Here is a 20,191-nt window from a genome sequence, read left to right on the forward strand (position 1 = left end):
AAGGACAGTGACCTGAAGTTATTGTGACCTGAAACTCTAAGATGTGCTCTTGCTAACTTTAAGAAAGCAGTACCAGAAAAGTTAATAAAGGATCAGTGAAGTACTTACATTCATGGTGGCATTAATTTTAGCAATGCTCTCATCATCTGTTGGAAACTGGTATATCTGGACTCCATTACTGACCAACTCACTCATAATTTTGATCTTAAACTTCTGTAGTTCAGATTTAGAAATTGTATCTGCTTTGGCTATTATGGGAATAATATTCACCTATAAAAGAAATAAATATCTTAACGAGTTAGAATTTTGACAAACTACAATGTGTGGCTGGAGTCCAAAGCAGTGATATGTATCTGCTTGTATATCTGGTATATAATCTGAACTTTTTAGACACAAGTCAATTTCACTGAAAAGACAAACTGTTTTTGGACTGAGTAGGAAAAAGCTGCTGCAGTGAGAACCAGAGCAAGAAGTTGTGAAGTTTTCATCCATGTGTATAGTTCATTTGTAACTAGTTACAGCTTAACTAAATTAATACATTCAAAGCAGAGTATAAAAGCTCTATCAGAAATTAAATCCAAACATTATCTTTACAGAGACATCTGAAATAAAAGGAGCAACAGACCATACTGCTGTCAATGGACTTTAAAAACCTTAACGTTTTCTTTTCTTTTTTCAAATGAAAAGGAGAGCCTCCTTTCTGTATAATCTACTTTAGATATAAAACCACTGACCTAACAAAATTTCATGGAGTCCCTTATTTGTACTCCAGCAATGAAGCTATAAATTCTTATAGCTTCTTTCTACCAGTGCCTATTCCTGTGTCTTTCTCAATTACAAGCCAAATGTGCTGGAATATACTCCCCCATGAGCTGAACATATTTCTTCTAAAGAAATGTTGACAATCATAATCAGGTGAAAATCCTTGATATGGGAATAAATAATGCAAAAAGGTAGCTTTCCTGTCTGCTTTCCATCTGGTTACAGGGAAGACTGTTTGCATTGCTGCTGGGAGTTTAATACTTATTTTGTACGCAATACTTGTAATGTTTTCCCCTGAGTCAGCCACAAGCTCAAAAACCAAATCCGCCCTCCACACCAATGCCTTTAAACTTGACACTTCAGCTAATTAGGAGCCTTTTATGACAACATCCTCTGCCATAAGAGCTACTCTCTACCTGTACTCCGTGAGAAATGCCAAGAGGAAGTGTTAAGCAAAAATGAATGAAGCTTATGGGAGGAATTGCAGGGCATGGCTAGAAATGAGGATGTAGGTGAAGGAGAGAGAACTGAGAGGGGCAGAATTCAAGTTCCTCTCCAGACCTTTGCTTGATTTTCACCTGTCATACTAATCCACTGGTCACTAACAATGAGTATTCCACGAGCAATTCAGGCACACAATATTTTACAATATCAAAACCTATGATCACATCACATTTATAAAATGAGCTTATGTTTTAAATTCTATGTACTAGTCTTACATTATTTGTTGCTGAAAAGAACTTGGTTTCATAGCAGTGTCTGTAGCACAACATTTGAATGTACCCTAAAACAGGGAATGAGCTCAAAGTATGTGACGCAGCCGCACTGTTGAAGCTACGCTGGTTTACGCCTGATCAGTGCCCAAGTGGGAAATCACCTAAAAGCACCATGGATGCTATTTCAGTTAAGAAATGGAAATAAGGAGAGGATATAAATGTACCAAACAAAAAGCAATTAAAGAACTTAGCAATCTTTGCAAACAGTATGTGTTCAATATACATACTGCTGACTGCTACCGCCTACTACCTGATGGAATCACAGATGTGTACAGGCTGATGCAGTAACACCAAACACAATGTTCTCTGTTTAACTACAAACATACAGGCCTAGTTCTATCTAAGAAGGAAAACCAGTATCTGATGTGTAGCACTTCAGACTGCAAGGAAGAGTTTACATGTTGGAACATGCCTGCCTCACACATGGGGAAAAACTGTTATAAAAAGTGTTTATTCTGTCATGTGAACTCCATCACCTGCAGTCTAGTGGTACAAGTTTAGTACCTTAGCTAAAACATGGCCACAGGGAACAATAGGAACAAAGAGGAACCACAGCTCAGTGGTAGATCAGGTGTTCTGTATGCAGGAGATCCCAGATTCAATCCTCAGCATCTCCAGGTAAGCTAGAAAGCTTAGAAAAACTCTTGCCCAAAGCCCCAAAGAGCCACAGGGGCCAGTCAGGGTTGAACAACAGCTTAACTCAGCACAAGACAGCTCTTCATGTTCCTAAGTTGAGTCCAAACAGGACTGCAGTACAGTAATTACTATTTATGATGATAATTAATTGTTGCTCCAGAAAATTCATTGCTTTAAATAGAACTGAAGTATTATGATTTATTATTCAAACATGTGTACAAGACTTTGTCCTTAATTTTTAAATTAATTTTTCACTCCCTCTAAGGAGTACTTGTTTTAGTTAATGGCATTTGGTCTTTAAATCATGATGAGCAGCTACTTTAATTAGCATGGAACAGCTTGTAAAATGAAAAAGCAGTAGAGATGGTTTAACCTAGAGTTCTGCACCAAGGAGGGGGTTGGACCCAATGGCCTCTGGCCCCTTCTAATTCTACTATTCCATGATTCTATGATTTTATGAAATGCTAAATGCTAATGAAAAACTTAGCCCTAAGGAACAGTATTTATCTCAAATGAACAGACATTTCAAAACTCCTGAAAACAACTCATTTATTACATCTTAAGCTGTTTTAAATTAAAATAAAACCAAAATAGTACAAAATAGAATTGAACAGATTAAAACCAGCAGCACTGAGTAAAATAGTGCAGAATATAATAAAATGAAAATAAAGGGCTGTGACCTGACTTTACTAAATTTTGCTCACAAAAAGAAACACCCAACTATAAGGCAATGTCACAGTTATTACAATAAAATGTGCTTTGATTTGTTAGTAAAATTACTAAGTGACCTGCCAAGAATCCCAACAATGTTCAAGTGGTCAGCAGAAAAAAAAAGTTTGAAAACAGCTGTAATAATGCACCCTCAGCTTCATGTCCTTAGAAACATAACCATACATGAACTGGTTATGTGAGAAACTGTTCCAACTTCATGGAGAGCTGTTATTAATTCTAATTGCCATTAAAAGCAGAATTCTATGCAGTTTATTCTGCAGTTTATATGAGTACCACTGATTTCAGCATGGCTTACTCCCAGGAAGAAAGAATGATTGCATCCCAAACCTATTTTAATCTCATCTGCCTTCAGGCAAAGATTACAATTTCTCTTTTCTTTTGTATGTATGACCTACAAAATAAGATTAAATTTAAGCAGATTTAATTAAAACAGAGTCTGGATTTTCAAAAGCCAGAAGATAAACTTTAATACAAGTGACTGGTCATGGTTATACAGCTTTGCTGGTACCGAGTGGTTCCATTTCCATTCCTCTCTCACATCTCTGCTGTCTTGCTGAATATGAAGTTCAATTGTATGATGCTATAAAACTAACTGGCTGAATGGTTGCCTTTATTTTTCAGTACAATTCGTCTCTACAACATTTTGATATGGGAGGCAAATCAGCACACTGAGGCAGCTTATATTTTTGCATTCTTAATTGACTAGTTCTTAGATGTGTTTTTCAGAATACATAGTCAAATTCTGTACTGAAATAGTAGTATGATGTGGACAGGGATTCTAACAAGATTAACAGTATACTTGCATTCACAGACTGCCAATATTGATACCAGGTAGAGTCAAAGAAAAACACATTTCATTAAACAAGTGTGCCTTAACTATATAGTTTTCTGTAGCTAACTGGTCTGACTGCTTCATATATTAATACAACCCATTTTTAGTATTCCCATCTGAGAGCCAGAGTGGTACAGTAGTTAAGAGTCAGGCAACCTGGGGCCTAGCCCTCACTCAGCTGTGTAGCTCACAGGGGCCTTTGTGCCAATCACAAACTTTAACCCAACATACCTCCTAGGGTGGTTGTTGTGAGGCCAAGACTGAGAGAAGGAGGTAAATTATGTAAGCTGCTTTGAGTTCCTTGAAAGAAAAAAGTCAGGAAGTAAATAAATGAATTCTATCTGCTACTTTACAGTCTTCTGTATTTGTAGACTAATTTATTTCACAGTAATTTTATTAATATATCTTCATGTTACTTCTAAGCTACCTTGTATCCTGAAATACGGAATATCAGTAACAGCAATAAACAACTGTTGATATACCATTTCAGTTGTAGCTTCAGCTTCTTTGCGTTATTTCCAAAATGTCATTCAAACAGTCATCCTTCCAATGCTAGAATAGGGTGCTTGCAATTGCCCATTTCTCTCTGCATCCTTCCAGAATGTTGCCATTGCTTGTGTGACACGTGCACTATCTAGTTTATTCCTAAGTGTGAGCTGGACCTGGCTGTGCTTGAGAGGCCCTCATCTGTTATTAACTCTCCCAATTAATCTACAACCTACCTTTCCTGCTTATTAGGTATACAAAGGGCAGAGCTGCCTAAGCCATTATGTCAGAGCTGCTGTGTTTCAGAAAACCTCATAAATTCATGGAAAGTTGACCATATTGTTAAAAATAGAATGTTTCCTACGTTCTCCTGCTCCAAAAGAGACAAATTCAAGAGCAAAAACAGAGTGCCAAATTATTGCCTAATAGTTACAGGATCCTCACCAGTTTCCCAGCCATATGAGAAATGGGTTGGGAAGACAACTTACACTGTTGATTGTACTAGACATGGGCATCATCACAGATATTAACTGCCTTGCTACAGCATTATGAAGCATATTAGCCACTATTACTACATTTGTTTTCAACCAACAATGTTCAAATAAACTTTCAGCAAGGGAAAGCATACTCAACTTCATTTCAATCCTATGCAATGTTTTTGCTGAATTGGTGTGGTTTTTTTTTCAGCCTTAATGCTAATGTAATGAAAGACTGGAGTATCTTGTTTTGCCCTACTTTCATAAACCTACTATATTCAAAAGGACCTGGTCAGAGTAATCTTCTGCATGCTGAGAAAACATTGTAGGGAATATAAGAAGTAGATTTCACCTCTCAAGACAACAGACACTACTGCAGCCTTGGGAGGGGAAATCCGAAATACGGATTTTGCCCCGGCCTTGCAGCCACTGCCACACTGAGCTCTGCACTGGACTGTCTTCTTGGATAGCTACTGTGGACACGGGATGCAAGAGGCCACAGATCCACAGAACAAAAGGCTTCTTCAGCTGCACCAGGCTCATTACATTGGGTGGGCTCAGAGGCCCATCTCCTGGGAAACAGTGTAAAGCAGGATGGGGAAGTGAAAATCTCTTAAGTTGCTCCTCCCACCCCACCAGCAGTGGCCCAGCAAGGCACAGGGGTCTTGAAAGCTTCCGAGACAGGCTTCCATCCAGCAGACAAAAATCCAGTAGGAGTGTACATTATGTGCACTGTAAGAGATAAGTTATGTGAAATGATTTTACTATTTTTGCTAAAGCATTTTAAAATCTTACCTTACTATCCAGATTTTTCATGGTTAATAAATCAAGAGTTTTAAGGGAATGCCCTGTAGGTGAAATAAAGTACAGGCACACGTGGATGCGAGTGTCATGGTAATTATATAAAGACCGTTTAATTTTCAGCTCTTCCTGGAGGTAGGCCTCAAATTGTGCATCAATGTAATCCACTACTGGCTGATAGCTGAAGAGAGAGGAAAAACTGAGTTTGGATTAGAAGGCAGGAGTTTAATTTCATGCTAATGTACTGTTTTGCACATAATGTCAGAGGGCAATAAAAACAACCATAACATTAACTTAATGCTACTTTGCAAAGTTCTTTTTAGTCTAAAATATATCAGCTCTCCTCTTTATTAGTATATAACCATCTCAGCATAGCTGTGAAAGCTGAACAGTGAAGAAAACTGACAAGAAGAAAACTCATGTGTTTGAAACATGGTGTTGGAGGAGAGCCTTGTGGACCAACAGAAAGACTAACAAGTGGGTCTGAGATCAAATTGAGCTAGAATCTGCCCAGGAAGCAAAAACGATGAAGCTGAAGCTGTTCTGCTTTGAGCACATAATGAGAAGGCAAGACTCACTGGAGAAGACACTAATGCTAGGGAAAGCTGAAGGCAGAAGAAGAGGAAGACCAAACTGGAGATGGATTGATTCCATAAAGGAAGACACAGTCTTCAGTTTACAAGAACTGAGCAGGGCTGTCAAGGACAGGCCATTCTGGAGGAAAGCGAGGGGGATGTTGCTCAGCACCAGTTGGTGCTACAAATGGGTTACAATGGAGCAAGAAGGAGGCAGCAAAAACATACAGAAGAGAGGGTCTCATTTGTCATGTTCACCAGAGGGGAAAGGGACCCTTGCCACCATTAGCGGATTTGTGAATTGCTGAAAAACCAACAGAAATCAAACGTTTTTGAAGAGCCTCAGCTATTACTTTTCCAATCACATTTTACATTATACATTCCAGTAACTAGATTCCATTAACTTTCACTTGATTGTGCCAAGTATTTTTAATGCTCAAAATCTAAAGATTTGTTCATTTTTAAAGGGTCTTTGTTTTCCTTGAATACTTGCTTTCCTACAACAGACAGCAGAATTTGTTTTCACCTGCTCAGTGGAAAAACAAAGTCAAAATTTGCACTGACTTTTGGAAGCCTTTTGATAAGCATAAAGTGGCCTTTTGGAGCCTAATTATTGTTTCTAGGGTTGGGGCTTATGCCTTTAGAAAAAAAAGTCACATTGTCACTATGGTAATAGGCTTTCTGTCTATTTTCCAGCCTTTTGTATGTAGATTATGCTGTACTCCTATCCCAAACTAAAGTGGGCATAAAGATTGTTGAGGGCATTCTTCAAGTGTTGTCATTAAGAACAGTTGGCTCTTACAACAAATCTAAAGTCACTGCATTTTCTAGAAACCACAGGGTCCATTGTTGGTCTATGGATAAACAAGTTAAAGTATTTAACGATCTTGGAGTGGTTTTTCAGACAACAGGGACTTGGTCAGCCCATAGAAATTTGTGGTGGAAAAGACATCTCTGAGTTCTAAAATCCTGACATGCTTTTTCTGCACAAAAGGGACAAGTGCAGACCATCAGCACTTGAAGCAGAGCTAAATCTCTAGCATATCTACTTTACAGGGCCCATATATGGGCGGATGCAGACAATGGAGATGTGGAAGCTCTTCAGTCTAAGTTCCTGAGGGAAATCTTTTTTGGTTCCATGTTGTGTTCCAAAAGCTTTGCTGCACCTGTAGCCTACCCTTACTTCCATCAACTTACAGCCCTGGTGTAGGACACTCAATTTCTGGCTCTGGTTGTAATTAACTTCCACTATATTACTCTCTTTGATCCTGCAGGACTCCCATGAGAGTGCTTGGATGAAGTGTGTCAAATCACTTTTTGGGTCTATCGCCACAGCACTTATTAAAGTCAGGACTCAGCAAAGCAAGAGCCTTTAATTAAAAAGTGCATATATGATATTGAACAACAGAATAATTTGGCTATTGCAGAAAAACATTGCCCACAGTACGGTCATTTTCCACCTCAGTCATTTGATACATTGTCATTGTGACTGCAAAATATAATAGTTCTAACACAGGGACAAGCTCTTACATATACAATGCTGAATAAACTGCCATCAGATAAACTTGGGGGGCAAGTTAATTGCACCAGGGCAATGGCAATGTCTTCAGTGCTGCATGCTGGTACCCCACTGCAGCTTCTCCACAGAGTGGTGATGTGGCCCAATGTCATGTCCTACCTGGGGGAGGATTCCTCAGACAAGGGAAGCAAGGGCAGTGAGCTCCAGCCACAATCATGCACAGGGGTCAAGGCTGCAGGTGACTGTCCACTATTAGAGAATGAGGAGCCAGGACCTTTAGGGGCAGCCCCTGTGGCTCCCCAAGAGCAGGAGTCAGAGGCAGAGGGAATCCACCCCATAGAAAGGAGTACAGCTTCGACTTTGACAGAAATCCAAACATTCTGAAAGGGGAGGTTTCCCTGAAACAGCACACTGACTTAATTGACCTGCTGTGCTGAGTTACAGCTGGCTATAAATTAGTTCAGGCAGAGTTGCTCTGTGTTACAAACAACAAGCAGCCTTATCTGTGTTCCTGGACTATGTTGACATTAACTGGTATTTAGATTCCGGACCTGTTTACTGGACATTCTTTTGGACACCCTCATCTGACGTGGAGCTTCAGACGTGCACTAAACATACAGCCTTGACCCCTGGACTGAAACTGACAAATCTTGAGAAGGTAGCACAGAGAGCGGGCTTTTGTGTACTCAGGACAGGACATCCATCCTGTCAACCTGCACCCACCACTACCTGCTCAATGTCTGCACCAGGTAAGTTTACTCCTGTCAGCCGAATGGTGCTCTTGCTGGCCTCCCACTGATACCTGCCTACCTTCATATTGAAGTAAGCTCACTAGTCACCTTTATGTGTAATGCACAGAGACCATGAAGAAGAAAGTAATGTTGCTTACCTGTAACTGATGTTCTTTGAGTGGTCATCTGTGCATTCACACAACCCACCCACCGGCCCCACACAGCCTCAGTACCATAGTTTCAATTTGGACCCATATCAGGATGGTATGGGTCAGTCATTTATCAGCCTCCCTCCCCAGGTCCAAGGTCACAACAGCCCCCAGGTACACCAAGGGAAGGGAGAGGAGAGGCTTCCACCAGAATGAGTTCAGCTAGGAAAATCTTCCCAACAATGGGCCCTGTGCAGACGCACAGCCCATATGTATAAATACACTGGTGACCACTTGAAGAACATCAGTTACAGCAACCTTAATCACCTTGGTCGTTAGATCTTTATAAACATTACAAAATAATCATACATGAGTTATTGTTTCAATGCTTCCCCAGCAGCTGCCAATGGAAGGCGGAAAAGGAAGAGCTGTGGATGGGTGCTCCGGCAGCAGTATCACGGCCAACTGATAGCCATAAGGGCTCAGGTCCATAGCACAGCCCTAAGTCGGCCCACTCAGTTCTTCGGGCCTGGCACATGAATGCTAGGCAGTGCAGCCTGGAATGCACATGGTGTCCTTTCCCAGGCAGAAGGATGTGGGAAGGTAGATGGCTTTCAAAGTGGACACATCCCACCCACAAAAAAAAGTTGTTGATAGGATTGCTGGTTTTTTTTAAAGAGATTACATTGTTTGTTTGTTCTTGGAATAAAGCAGGGATTTTGTGAAAGAGTGAAAACGGAGCAAAGCGAGTAAACAAGAGACAGAGAGAACAATAGAAAGATCAAGAAGAACGGCAATACAAATGTTAGAATCACAAGGAAGTGACCCAAGGTAGACAAAAAAGAATTGGGGAAAATGGCAGGAGTACCTCTTAATTACACCAAGGGGAAGGAGGGGAGGGACTCCCACCAGAACAAGCTTAACTAGAAAATCATCCCGACAACATGCACACGCAAGTGTAGAGCCCTTATGCATGATGCACAGAGACCACCAAGAATACCCCTCCCCTGCTACCTATTCCAAGGCAACCTGTTTCTGCTTATGTGTCTTTTCTTTTAGCAGATCAAAATAAACAGGTCATGGTGAAACCTGCCAGATTCTTAGCCAGTCCTATCAAAAGATTTATTTTTGTTTCAGAGCTCAAACATCTATAGGTTTTGAGAGGCTATGTACAACAGATTATGCAATAATTTTGGCACTGGTATCTAACATAAATCATGGAATGTTTTAAGGGAATTTTAGCTTAGTACCTTGTATTTGTTCTTATTTCCATACATTTGTATTTTATATCCTAAAGCCTATGGCTGACTCAAATAAAGAATGACTGACTGATAGATTGACTGATTGATTGTAATAGGCTTTCTCCTATGACTTTAAAAATGTTCCCTGGATTAGCACATAAAAAGGACTGTCTTTCCAATAAGCTATAGCTATGGTTTCTTTAAATGCTATGTTAAATAAATGACCATACCAATACTAATACACAATGTAGAAGTCAGAGTTTAGATGGACAAATGTTTGAATGATACTAACCTATCATCTTTGTTTATCTGGTCACCGAATCCAACAGTATTTACAATTGTCAACTTCAACCGAACATTGCTTTCCTGGAGTTCATAAGTCTCAGCTTTCAGTCTTACATTTGGCTGAAAGTGTGTTGACACACGGTCATCAAAACTGGTATTAAACAAACTGTCAATCAGGGTTGATTTTCCAATTCCTGTCTCTCCTAAAATTAAAGGAAATTACAAAAGGTGTGACACAAATTTGTAACACAAATCAGAGCCACTACAACATAGATTAAATGCATGTCTGTAAGTTGTTTAAATAAATAAATAAATAAATAAAATGTCTCCCATTTGAAAAGAATGCAAAATGAATTTACCATTACCTTAATAATGAGAGTATTCAGAGATACCAGGAACTTTTTAGGTATTCCTTTGCAGCAGTAACTGATCAAGAAATTCCTCCAGAAAATGCATGAAATACTATATTTTCCCATATTACCCAATTAGCATCCTCCTTCCCACTCCTACACATTTTTATTTCTCCCTCATAATCTCAATTTCACCTCAGTTTTGCTCTTTTCACTCAATGGAAATCGTATCTGGGCTGCAGTAATTCATGGAAAGTTGTTTAGCTTCCTTGAAAGTAAATCTTCCAGTATGGGAGCCATCCAAGTGGCATAATTTTAAAAAACTTCATTCGGGTTAGAACATTTTAATTTCTTCAACACAGTCCTTGGAAAGAGCCTACCATAAAGATATGGCTTCATTGTCTATTTCTTGATCCTGGGTGGCCAGAGGATAGGATAAAGCTAAGTAGTACTGCTGCAGGGCTGGGAAGCCTTGAATTTTATGGGTATTTCCTCAAACATACTACTTTTTTGCAACAACTTCAAGGAATTCTGAAGCCTCATTCAACTATTTTCAGCTCCTGTTAAGTATCTGAACTTCTATTAGCAATTTGCTAATAAAGATTTCCTGCCAAATTCTGTTCCTGATTACACCCTGATTAAAATCAGATTCTTTATATATAATTCTCAAACTTTTTTTTAGTTCTGGCAAGTAGTTCAACACAGGCTTTGAAGAAAACAAAATAAAACAGCATTTTGATTCTTCCAATACCATGATAATAAATGCTGTATATTAATCAATGGCCCACCCTTGTTTGTCATTATAGGTTGCTTGTTGGATGAGGTGACCAGGGGTTGCTTCACCAGGGTGATTTATTTTTTCAAATAAGTGCTTGTGGGCTGTTCCAGGGTTCTTGTCACCCACGGTGTATTGCCATCATGTCCAAACCAGAGGCTACAACCCACCATGTGTCCCAACAGGCCACAAACTACTTGGCAAAAAACCTTAGCTACTCTTGTCAAGTAGCTTTTTTTAACTTTTCAAATTTAATATACTATTGTAATCTATTTATATGAGATTCCTCAGCTGCATATTGTATATTTTATTGCATACTGTTACTATTTATTGTATGTTTATATATTTTTATTATATATCATTTTTATTGTTTCTTTTTAATCCACTTAGAAAGCCCTTGGGACTAATTAACTGTGGAATATTAATTAAATAAATTTATTTATTTATTTAAAACATTTTTATGCCGCCCGCATCGCAACAAAGCCTCAGGGTGGCTCACAACAAAAACAAAAATATACAAAATTATACAAAAACAAAGTTATACACTAAATATATTAAAACCCGGTGCATCTCGGCTTAAAAATTTTAAAATCCTACATAATAAATTAACACTTAAAATAAGTTTTAAATAAAAAGGTCTTAGTCTGGCACCAAAAAACAAATAACGACGGCGCAAGGTGGACCTCTCTGGGGAGCGCATTCCATAGGTGGGGTGCCACCGCAGAGAAGGCCCTCCTACGGGTACTCACCCTCCTAATATCATTCACAGAGGGTTCCCGGAGAAGGGCATCTGTTGCTGATCTCAAGGGGTGGGAGGACATATATGGACGCAAGTGTTCCTTTAGATACCCAGGGCCCAAGCCGTTGAGGGCTTTATAGGTCATAACCAACACCTTGAATTGGGCCCAGACTTCAATCGGGAGCCAGTGGAGCTGACGGAGAACTGGGGTTATATGAGAACAACGCCCAGTCCCCATCAGCAGCCTGGCAGCTCTATTCTGCACCAATTGAAGTATCTGGACCATCTTCAAGGGTGGCCCTACGTAGAGCGCATTGTAGAAATCTAATCAGGAAGTTACCAACGCGTGTGTCACTGTCGCCAGGCAATCGTTCTCCAGGAAGGGACGCAGCTGATGGATCAACCAAAGCTGAAGGAAAGTACTCCTCGCCACCGCCATCACCTGGGCTTCTAAAGACAGCTCTGGGTCTAGGGGCACTCTTAAGCTGCGAACCCTGTCCCTCAGAGGGAGTGCAACCCCATTTAGGACAAGGCCCAAGTCCCCCATCCCGAGTCCCGAACCACCCACCAACAGGACCTCCGTCTTGTCTGGACTGAACTTCAGTTTATTGGCCCTCATCCAGCCCATTACCTCGGCCAGGCACCGGTTCAGCACAGCCACTGCCTCACCTGGATTGGTGGAAAACGAGAGGTAGAGCTGGGTTTCATCAGCGTACTGATGATTCCGCAGCCCACACCTCCTGATGACCTCTCCCAGTGGTTTCATGTAGATGTTGAATAGCAAGGGGGACAAAATGGACCCCTGCGGAACTCCATGGCATAACTGCCATGGCGCAGAGCCATAGTCCCCCAGCACCACCTTCTGAAATAAGCCGCTGAGATAGGAACGGAACCACCGCCATGCAGTGCCTCCAACTCCCAATCCCGCCAGCCTAATCAGAAGGATACCATGGTCGATGGTATCGAAAGCCGCTGAGAGGTCCAGGAGAGCTAACAGGGACGCACTCCCCCTGTCTCTCTCCCTGCACAGGTCATTGCACAGGGCGACCAAGGTAGATTCAGTGCCATACCCGGGTCTGAAGCCGGACTGAAATAGGTCCAGATAATCAGTTTCATGCAAGAATGCTAGCACCTTGCCCAGGAACGGGATATTGGCCACCTGTCTATAATTGGCGACCACCTCTAGATCCAGTGATGCCTTCTTTAGGACTGGCCGGACTACCGCCTCTTTTAAAGGGGAAGGTACCTGACCGTCTCTTAAAGAGGCGTTGACCACCTCCAGGATCCAGGTGCCAATCCCGTCCTTGGCTTTCTTAAGTAGCCAGGATGGGCATGGGTCTAGTAAGCAGGTGGTATGGCATATTTGTCCAAGCACCTTGTCCACATCATCAGGCCACAACAACTGAAATCTATCCATTAATTGTGGACTCAACGGCGTCGTTGGCATCTCCTCAGTAGAATCTGGTTCAATAGTAGAGTCAAATTCGTGACGAATCTGAGTGATTTTCTCCCTGAAATGCCTGGCAAAGTCGTCACAGCGGGCCTTTGAGGGTGGTATGAGATCTTTCTTTGGGCCTGGATGTATCAGCCCTTGCACCACCCAAAAGAGCTCCGCCGGATGGCATTGTGAGGAGGCAATGGAAGCAGAGAAGAATTTCTTCTTCGCCGTCCTCACCACCACAGCATAGGCCCAATAATGGGCTCTTAAGTGTGTTCGGTCAGATTCACCCCATGATCTCCTCCACCTATGCTCTAGACGTCTCCCAACCTGCTTCATCGCCCGTAATTCAGGTGTATACCAAGGAGATGAACAGGCTCTGCCAGGTGGCAGAGAACACTTGGGAGCGATCGTGTCAATAGCCCTGGTCATCTCCCCATTCCACAATTCAACCAGGGCATCGACAGGATCACCAGCCCTGTCAACCGGAAAATCCCCCAGAGCTTTCAGGAATCCATCAGGATCCATCCGGCTCCGGGGGCGGACCAATACAATCTGGTCTGCACCCTTATAGAGGGAAAGGCCGCTCTCGAGCTCAAACCGTATGAGGAAGTGATCTGACCATGACAAGGGCGTCAAACTTAAATTCCTCAACCTCAGATCACCCTCTGCCTGCCCCGTCGAGAAAACCAGGTCCAGAGTGTGTCCACGTTCATGGGTCAGGCCACTGACGTGTTGAGACAGCCCCATGGCCGCCATGGAGGCCATGAAGTCCTGAGCCATCCCGGTTAGAACCGTCTCGGCATGGAGACTGAAGTCCCCCAGGACCAACATCCTGGGAGTCCTCAACACCAGGTCCGAGATGATGTCCGTCAGCTCAGGCAGGGAGTCTGTTGGGCAGAAGGGTGCACGGTACACCAACAGAATCTCCAATCTGTCTCGGTTGCCCAACACCAAGTGGAGGCACTCCAGCCCCGGCCTCGAGAGGACAGGAAGCCCCACAAGGGAAATAGAAGCTCGATAAACCAGAGCGACCCCCCTCCCCTCCCCTCCAGGCGTGGTCGGTGCTGGACCAGGTACCCGGGTGGGCACAGTTGTGAGAGGGCGACATCCCCCCCCCTCACCCGCCCAGGTCTCTGTGATACAAGCCAGGTCGGCCCTCTCATCCACGATCAATTCATGGATGAGTGTTGCCTTATTTTGGACCGACCTGGCATTAAGCAACAGCACCGACAGGCCCGGGAGGCAGCTGACCAAGTGAGTGCTGCGTGACAGCAGCCTCCAAAGTGCCCAAGCATGTGCCATGCCCATGGTGGTACAGAGCAGCCAAGCTCCCAGGGCACAGGAGACCAGAGCAAGTGACAGGGAGAACAACAAGAGTTTGGTGGCAGAGATGCAGTGGAAGAGGGGACAAAAGCAAAGGCAGAGGCAAAGGGCTGAGGGATCTGGATTAACTCAGCAACAGTCTCTTCTACCAGAAGCTCAAAAGTAGGCCTCCTCAGCCACCAGGAACAATGGTCCAGATCTGCTCCTTTGTAACAAGGGAGCACAAGCCTCTCCAGCGAAGAGGAACATGCTTGCCAAGGCTAGAGAAGTCTACTGTCCAGTCACAGAAAGGAAGCCAAGAGACAAATTCTGTGGTAATGGCCCATGCTTCAGGCAGTGACATTAGGCAGCTTCTGCATAGCCTGAAGTGCCTCATGCTGCCCAATCTTAAAAGCTAAGCAGGGTCAGGCCTCAGTGAATCAGGATGGGTGACTTAAATTTTCGTGACCTGCCCAGAGAGCTTTGGCTAAGGGTGGTATAGAAACGTAATGCAATGTGATGTGGTGAAGATGATGAAGAAGAGGCAGATCATCCTGCCTGCCACCTGCCTGAGGCGGGAAAAGCTGCAGGTGCCCATCCTGCTCAACTCTGGTATCGCCATGAGAATGGGGAGCCACCACTGAACATACCAGGCAACCAGCTTCCTGCTGAACAGACCTCCTGCAAAGGTGGCAGGAGCCAGTGATACACTCAGTGCTTTGCCCCATGTTCAAGGCATGGTCACTGCCTGGATCAGGCAAGGGCACCGTCCTTGCACATTTCCTCCTTGCTGAAACTCAAAATCATTATGCTGTGGATTCTATTACAGCTGCAGGTGACTGAAATCAGGTCACAATCATGGCTATCAGTCACATGGTGTCCACTGGGATACCACCTGGAGGAACAAGGGGAGAGCAGCAAAGTCCCCTCAATGAACCCAATCATTTGTTGGGTCAACATGGGTACTTTTCAAAACAACCTGCCCACCATGGCTTATTTGCAGGGTAGGTTTTTGTGTCATATAAATTCAGTTAATGTGTAATTACTGCTCACCAAATAGGAGAAGTAACCTGTTAAGAGATCACTAAAAGTGAAGCTTAAAAAGCTGAAAATGATTGGGGTCTAAATGAAATAAGCATAGTTGAGCTTAGTTCTGCCATCCAACTATCTTGCAGGCAATATCCCCTGGAAAATGGTAACAATTTGTCACCTTCACTGCTTCAGACCTTTCAGTAAGAGAGACATTTAGAACAAATAACTCATAATGCTCATGTTATATAACTCATATTACTTATTAAATAACTCATATTACTTACCAATACAGAGAATGTTGAAGCAGAACCCCTGATGGATAGATTTGTTAACCAACTGATCTGGTAAACTATCAAAACCAACATGACCAGATAAGGGTAAGGGTCGGCAATTCTGCTGTAAAAAAATAACGTAAATTTGAATTCATTATTGCAAAACAATATCTATGTGGCCAGTAGAGAATCACTGTTGAGTCTCAGTCAGATAACACTCAACAGTTTAAGAGCTTGCATAATATATCATCTATTCAATTTTCCCCATCTAAATAAAATCCACTGTAGATAGACAGCCTGAAAACAGGGTTAAAACTCTCTAAACAGTTAACAAATATAAAGTTCCACAAGCATTATGGTGACTGCTCCTTTATGATGTCCAGATTTCTTATTGAAAAGACATGGTTTTCAACAAACTTAGATCTCAGACTAATCACATGAAAGAAAAACATGCCACCATGGTTCAGTAACATTAGAAACTTATGGATAGGCATGTTAAATGTGCATCAAGACGCTTCATAGCAACTTCTGTCTTTCTTTCATCCAAGTTCTTTCTTGCACCCCTTTCATACCTCCATCCACCTGCTTTTCCAGATGAACATATGAAAACTATGAACAAAAAGTGGAATTTTGTTTTTCCACTCCTTCAAGATTTATTTAGTGTTTTCATTCCTGTCCCTCTTCCTCCTTCTTATCTCAAACAAACTGATGTGAGCTTTTCAGGAAATGCAATTTAAGTTGATTTGCATAGGTTCACTTAACATAGAAAATTTTTCAGTCTGCATCAAAAAGCATTCCAAAGCAGCAGAGCAAGGATGAATAACTTACGGCTCTCAGGATGCTTTGGCCTACAACTTCCATTATCTCCCAACCCACTGGCTTTGCTGGCTAGGCATAATCACTTGAAAAAATATACTTTGAAATTGTCAAGCTTGCCTAATGTTGCATTTGCAAATGACATACATCTATTTTTACTGACTTATTAAATTTATGGGAAAAATTTGGCAGAAAATTAAAGCACTGCAATCTTTTCCAGAACATTTGCAACCCCACATCACTGCTTACACATCTTTTCTGTGTTCCTTTCTTGAGGGAATCCTCTCCAGAGTTTTAACTTAAGTTAAACACCAAGTCCTATAGAACCTGGCTATAGGGAAGAGAACAGCAACAAGAGCGATACAGGAATCAGTTTCCTGTCTTTCACCTTACACTGAGCTTTAGAGAGGGGGAAATTGGTCAAGGGACCTACACCACCCCTGCTTTCCCTGAAGCTTAACTCAAAGTGAGACAAGGCCTCTTTCCCTCCTCTGAGTCATCTTAACATGCAGAAAATGTCAGGGTAGGATAGCCACTCTTCTCACACTTCATACTGGGCTTCAGAAAATGAAAGAAACCTTAAGAATCCCACTCACTTCTTCCCAATATTTATAGCGAATGGGATACTGGTTTTTTGCATTTCATGCCACCATGTGTATAATGGACTTGAGGGAGGTTTGGTGTCTTTTTCCCACACCTAGCACTCACCACTTTAAGTTGTAGCAATTTGTGGAGAACTCAGAAGTAGAGATCTTAGTGCTTATACAGAATTGGTCAAGAGGAAAGAAATTCTATACAATTTTTATTATTTTATTTATTTATTTATTAAAACATTTTTATGCCGCCCCATTCGCCGAAGCCTCGGGGCGGCTTACAACATAGATAAAACAAGTTAAAATCCATATAAAATAATCTTAATTAAAACACACATTATAAAATAAGCCGCCCTGGCCAGATAAAATTCAATTGTATTTAGCATTTAAAATGTTGCTTAAATAAAAAGGTCTTAGCCTGGCGCCGAAAAACAAATAACGACGGCGCCAGGCGGACCTCTCTGGGGAGCGCATTCCATAACTTAGGCGCCACCGCTGAGAAAGCCCTTCTCCGAGTAGCCACCCTCCTAATTTCTCTCCCAGAGGGCTCCCGGAGAAGGGCCTCTCCCGCCGATCTCAGGGGGCGACTGGGCAAATATGGATGTAAGCGCTCCTTCAGGTAACCAGGACCCAAGCCGTTTAGGGCTTTATAGGTCATTACCAACACCTTGAATTGGGCCCGGACTTCAATGGGGAGCCAGTGAAGCTGACGGAGAACTGGCGTCATGTGAACATAACGTCCAGTCCCCGTCAGCAGCCTGGCAGCTCTATTCTGAACCAATTGAAGTATCCGGACCGTCTTCAAGGGTAGCCCCACGTAGAGCGCGTTACAGAAGTCAAGACGGGAAGTCACCAGCGCATGAGTCACTGTTGCAAGGCAGTCGTACTCCAGGTAGGGGCGCAGCTGGTGAATCAGCCGAAGCTGGAGGAAAGCGCTCCTCGCCGCTGTTGTCACCTGAGCTTCAAGTGAAAGCTCCGGGTCGAGGAGCACTCCCAAGCTGCGGACCTTGTCCCTAGGAGGGAGTGCAACCCCATTCAGGACAAGGTTCAGGTCACCTTCTCCGAAGCCCGAACCGCCAACCAACAGGACCTCCGTCTTGTCTGGATTGAGCTTCAGTTTATTGGCCCTCATCCAGCCCATTACCTCGGCCAGGCACCGGTTCAGTACAGCCACTGCCTCACCTGGATTGGTGGAAAACGAGAGGTAGAGCTGGGTATCATCAGCATACTGATGGGTCCGCAGCCCACACCTCCTGATGACCTCTCCCAGCGGTTTCATGTAGATATTGAACAGTAAAGGGGACAAAATGGAACCCTGCGGTACCCCATGGCAAAGCTGCCATGGCGCAGAGCCATAGTCCCCCAACACCACCTTCTGGAATCGGTCGTTGAGATAGGAGCGGAACCACCGCAAAGCGGTGCCTCCGACCCCCAATCCCGCCAGCCTATCCAGAAGGATACCATGGTCGATGGTATCGAAAGCCGCTGAGAGGTCCAGGAGAACCAACAGGGACGCACTCCCCCTGTCCTTCTCCCTGCACAGGTCATCGTACAGGGCGACCAAGGCAGATTCAGTACCGTACCCGGGTCTGAAGCTGGACTGAAATGGGTCCAGATAATCAGTTTCATCCAAGAGTGCTTGGAGTTGTCCCGCCACCACTCGCTCTAACACCTTGCCCAGAAACGGGATGTTGGCCACTGGTCTATAGTTAGCGGCCATCCCTGGATCCAGTGACGCCTTCTTCAGGACCGGTCGGACTACCGCCTCCTTTAAAGGGGCAGGCACCCGACCCTCCCTCAGAGAAGCGTTAACCACTTCCAAGATCCAGGTTCCAATCCCGTGCTTGGAATCCTTTATTAACCAAGACGGGCAAGGGTCCAAAAGGCAAGTGGTAGGACGTACTCGTCCAAGCACCTTGTCCACATCATCGGGCCGCAATAACTGAAATTCATCCAATAATTCTGGACCAGACGGCAGCGTTGGTGTCTCCCTTAAAACCTCTGAATCAATAGTGGAATCCAGCTCGTGACGAATCTGAGCGATTTTCTCCCTAAAATGCTCGGCAAAGTCGTCACAGCGGGCCTTTGAGGGTGGAATCAGCTCTTCCTTTGGCCCTGGGTGAACCAGGCCTTGCACCACTCGAAAGAGCTCCGCCGGACGGCATTGTGAGGAGGCAATGGAAGCGGAGAAGTGTCTCTCTTTCGCCGCCCTCACCGCCACAGCATAGGCCCGATAGTGGGCTCTTAAGTGTGTTCGATCAGATTCATCACGTGATTTCCTCCACCTACGCTCTAGCCGTCTCCCAACCTGCTTCATTGCCCTCAATTCTGGAGTGTACCAAGGGGAAGAGCGGGCTCTGCCCGGTGGGAGAGGACGCTTAGGAGCGATCGTGTCTACAGCCCTGGTCATCTCCCCATTCCACAGTTCAACCAGAGCCTCGACAGGAGCACCCGTCTTGTCAGCCGGAAACTCCCAGAGCCTTCAGGAATCCTTCCGGATCCATCCGGCTCCGGGGGCGGACCCACACAATCAGGTCTGCACCCTTACAGAGGGAGATGTCGCTCTCGAGCACAAACCTCACTATTTTTATTAGTATATATCCATGGCATACACAAAAATACATTGCATATCACAGAGAACTCATGTGAACCTTTCCCCCCATGTAATGATTATTTCCATGCAGGAAAATTGCACAGTAAGCCATTTCTGAATCAACTTGACTTCAACTGAAGTGAAGTTTTCAATGGAGACTAGCACATTTCCTGAGTCCACCTTGGAAATTAAGGCTGAATTTGATTTAAAAAATATCCATATCTAATTTTGAGGCTGAAATGATGTCAATACTTTTCCATTCTATGGACCTTTCCAT

At 43.3% G+C, this 20,191-nt stretch overlaps 1 protein-coding gene across 3 annotated transcripts in view; it reads right to left on the minus strand.

Annotated features, from left to right (window-relative positions):
- Window positions 1-20,191, minus strand: part of SEPTIN10 (septin 10) — a 58,121-nt gene that overhangs the window by 25,080 nt on the left and 12,850 nt on the right. For 2 of the 3 annotated variants that reach the window (XM_044428716.1, XM_044428718.1), the window contains exons 3-6: window positions 15,925-16,036; window positions 10,009-10,204; window positions 5,496-5,682; window positions 109-270 (exon numbers count right to left, since the gene is read on the minus strand). In XM_044428716.1, the coding sequence (XP_044284651.1) occupies window positions 109-270; window positions 5,496-5,682; window positions 10,009-10,204; window positions 15,925-16,036 (657 nt within the window). The remainder of the gene's footprint in view (window positions 1-108; window positions 271-5,495; window positions 5,683-10,008; window positions 10,205-15,924; window positions 16,037-20,191) is intronic. The other variant, XM_044428717.1, reaches the window with a different exon arrangement.

The sequence above is a fragment of the Varanus komodoensis genome, unplaced genomic scaffold, assembly GCF_004798865.1.
Source record: "Varanus komodoensis strain SLA01 unplaced genomic scaffold, ASM479886v1 scaffold2, whole genome shotgun sequence".
NCBI classification, from domain to species: domain Eukaryota; kingdom Metazoa; phylum Chordata; class Lepidosauria; order Squamata; family Varanidae; genus Varanus; species Varanus komodoensis.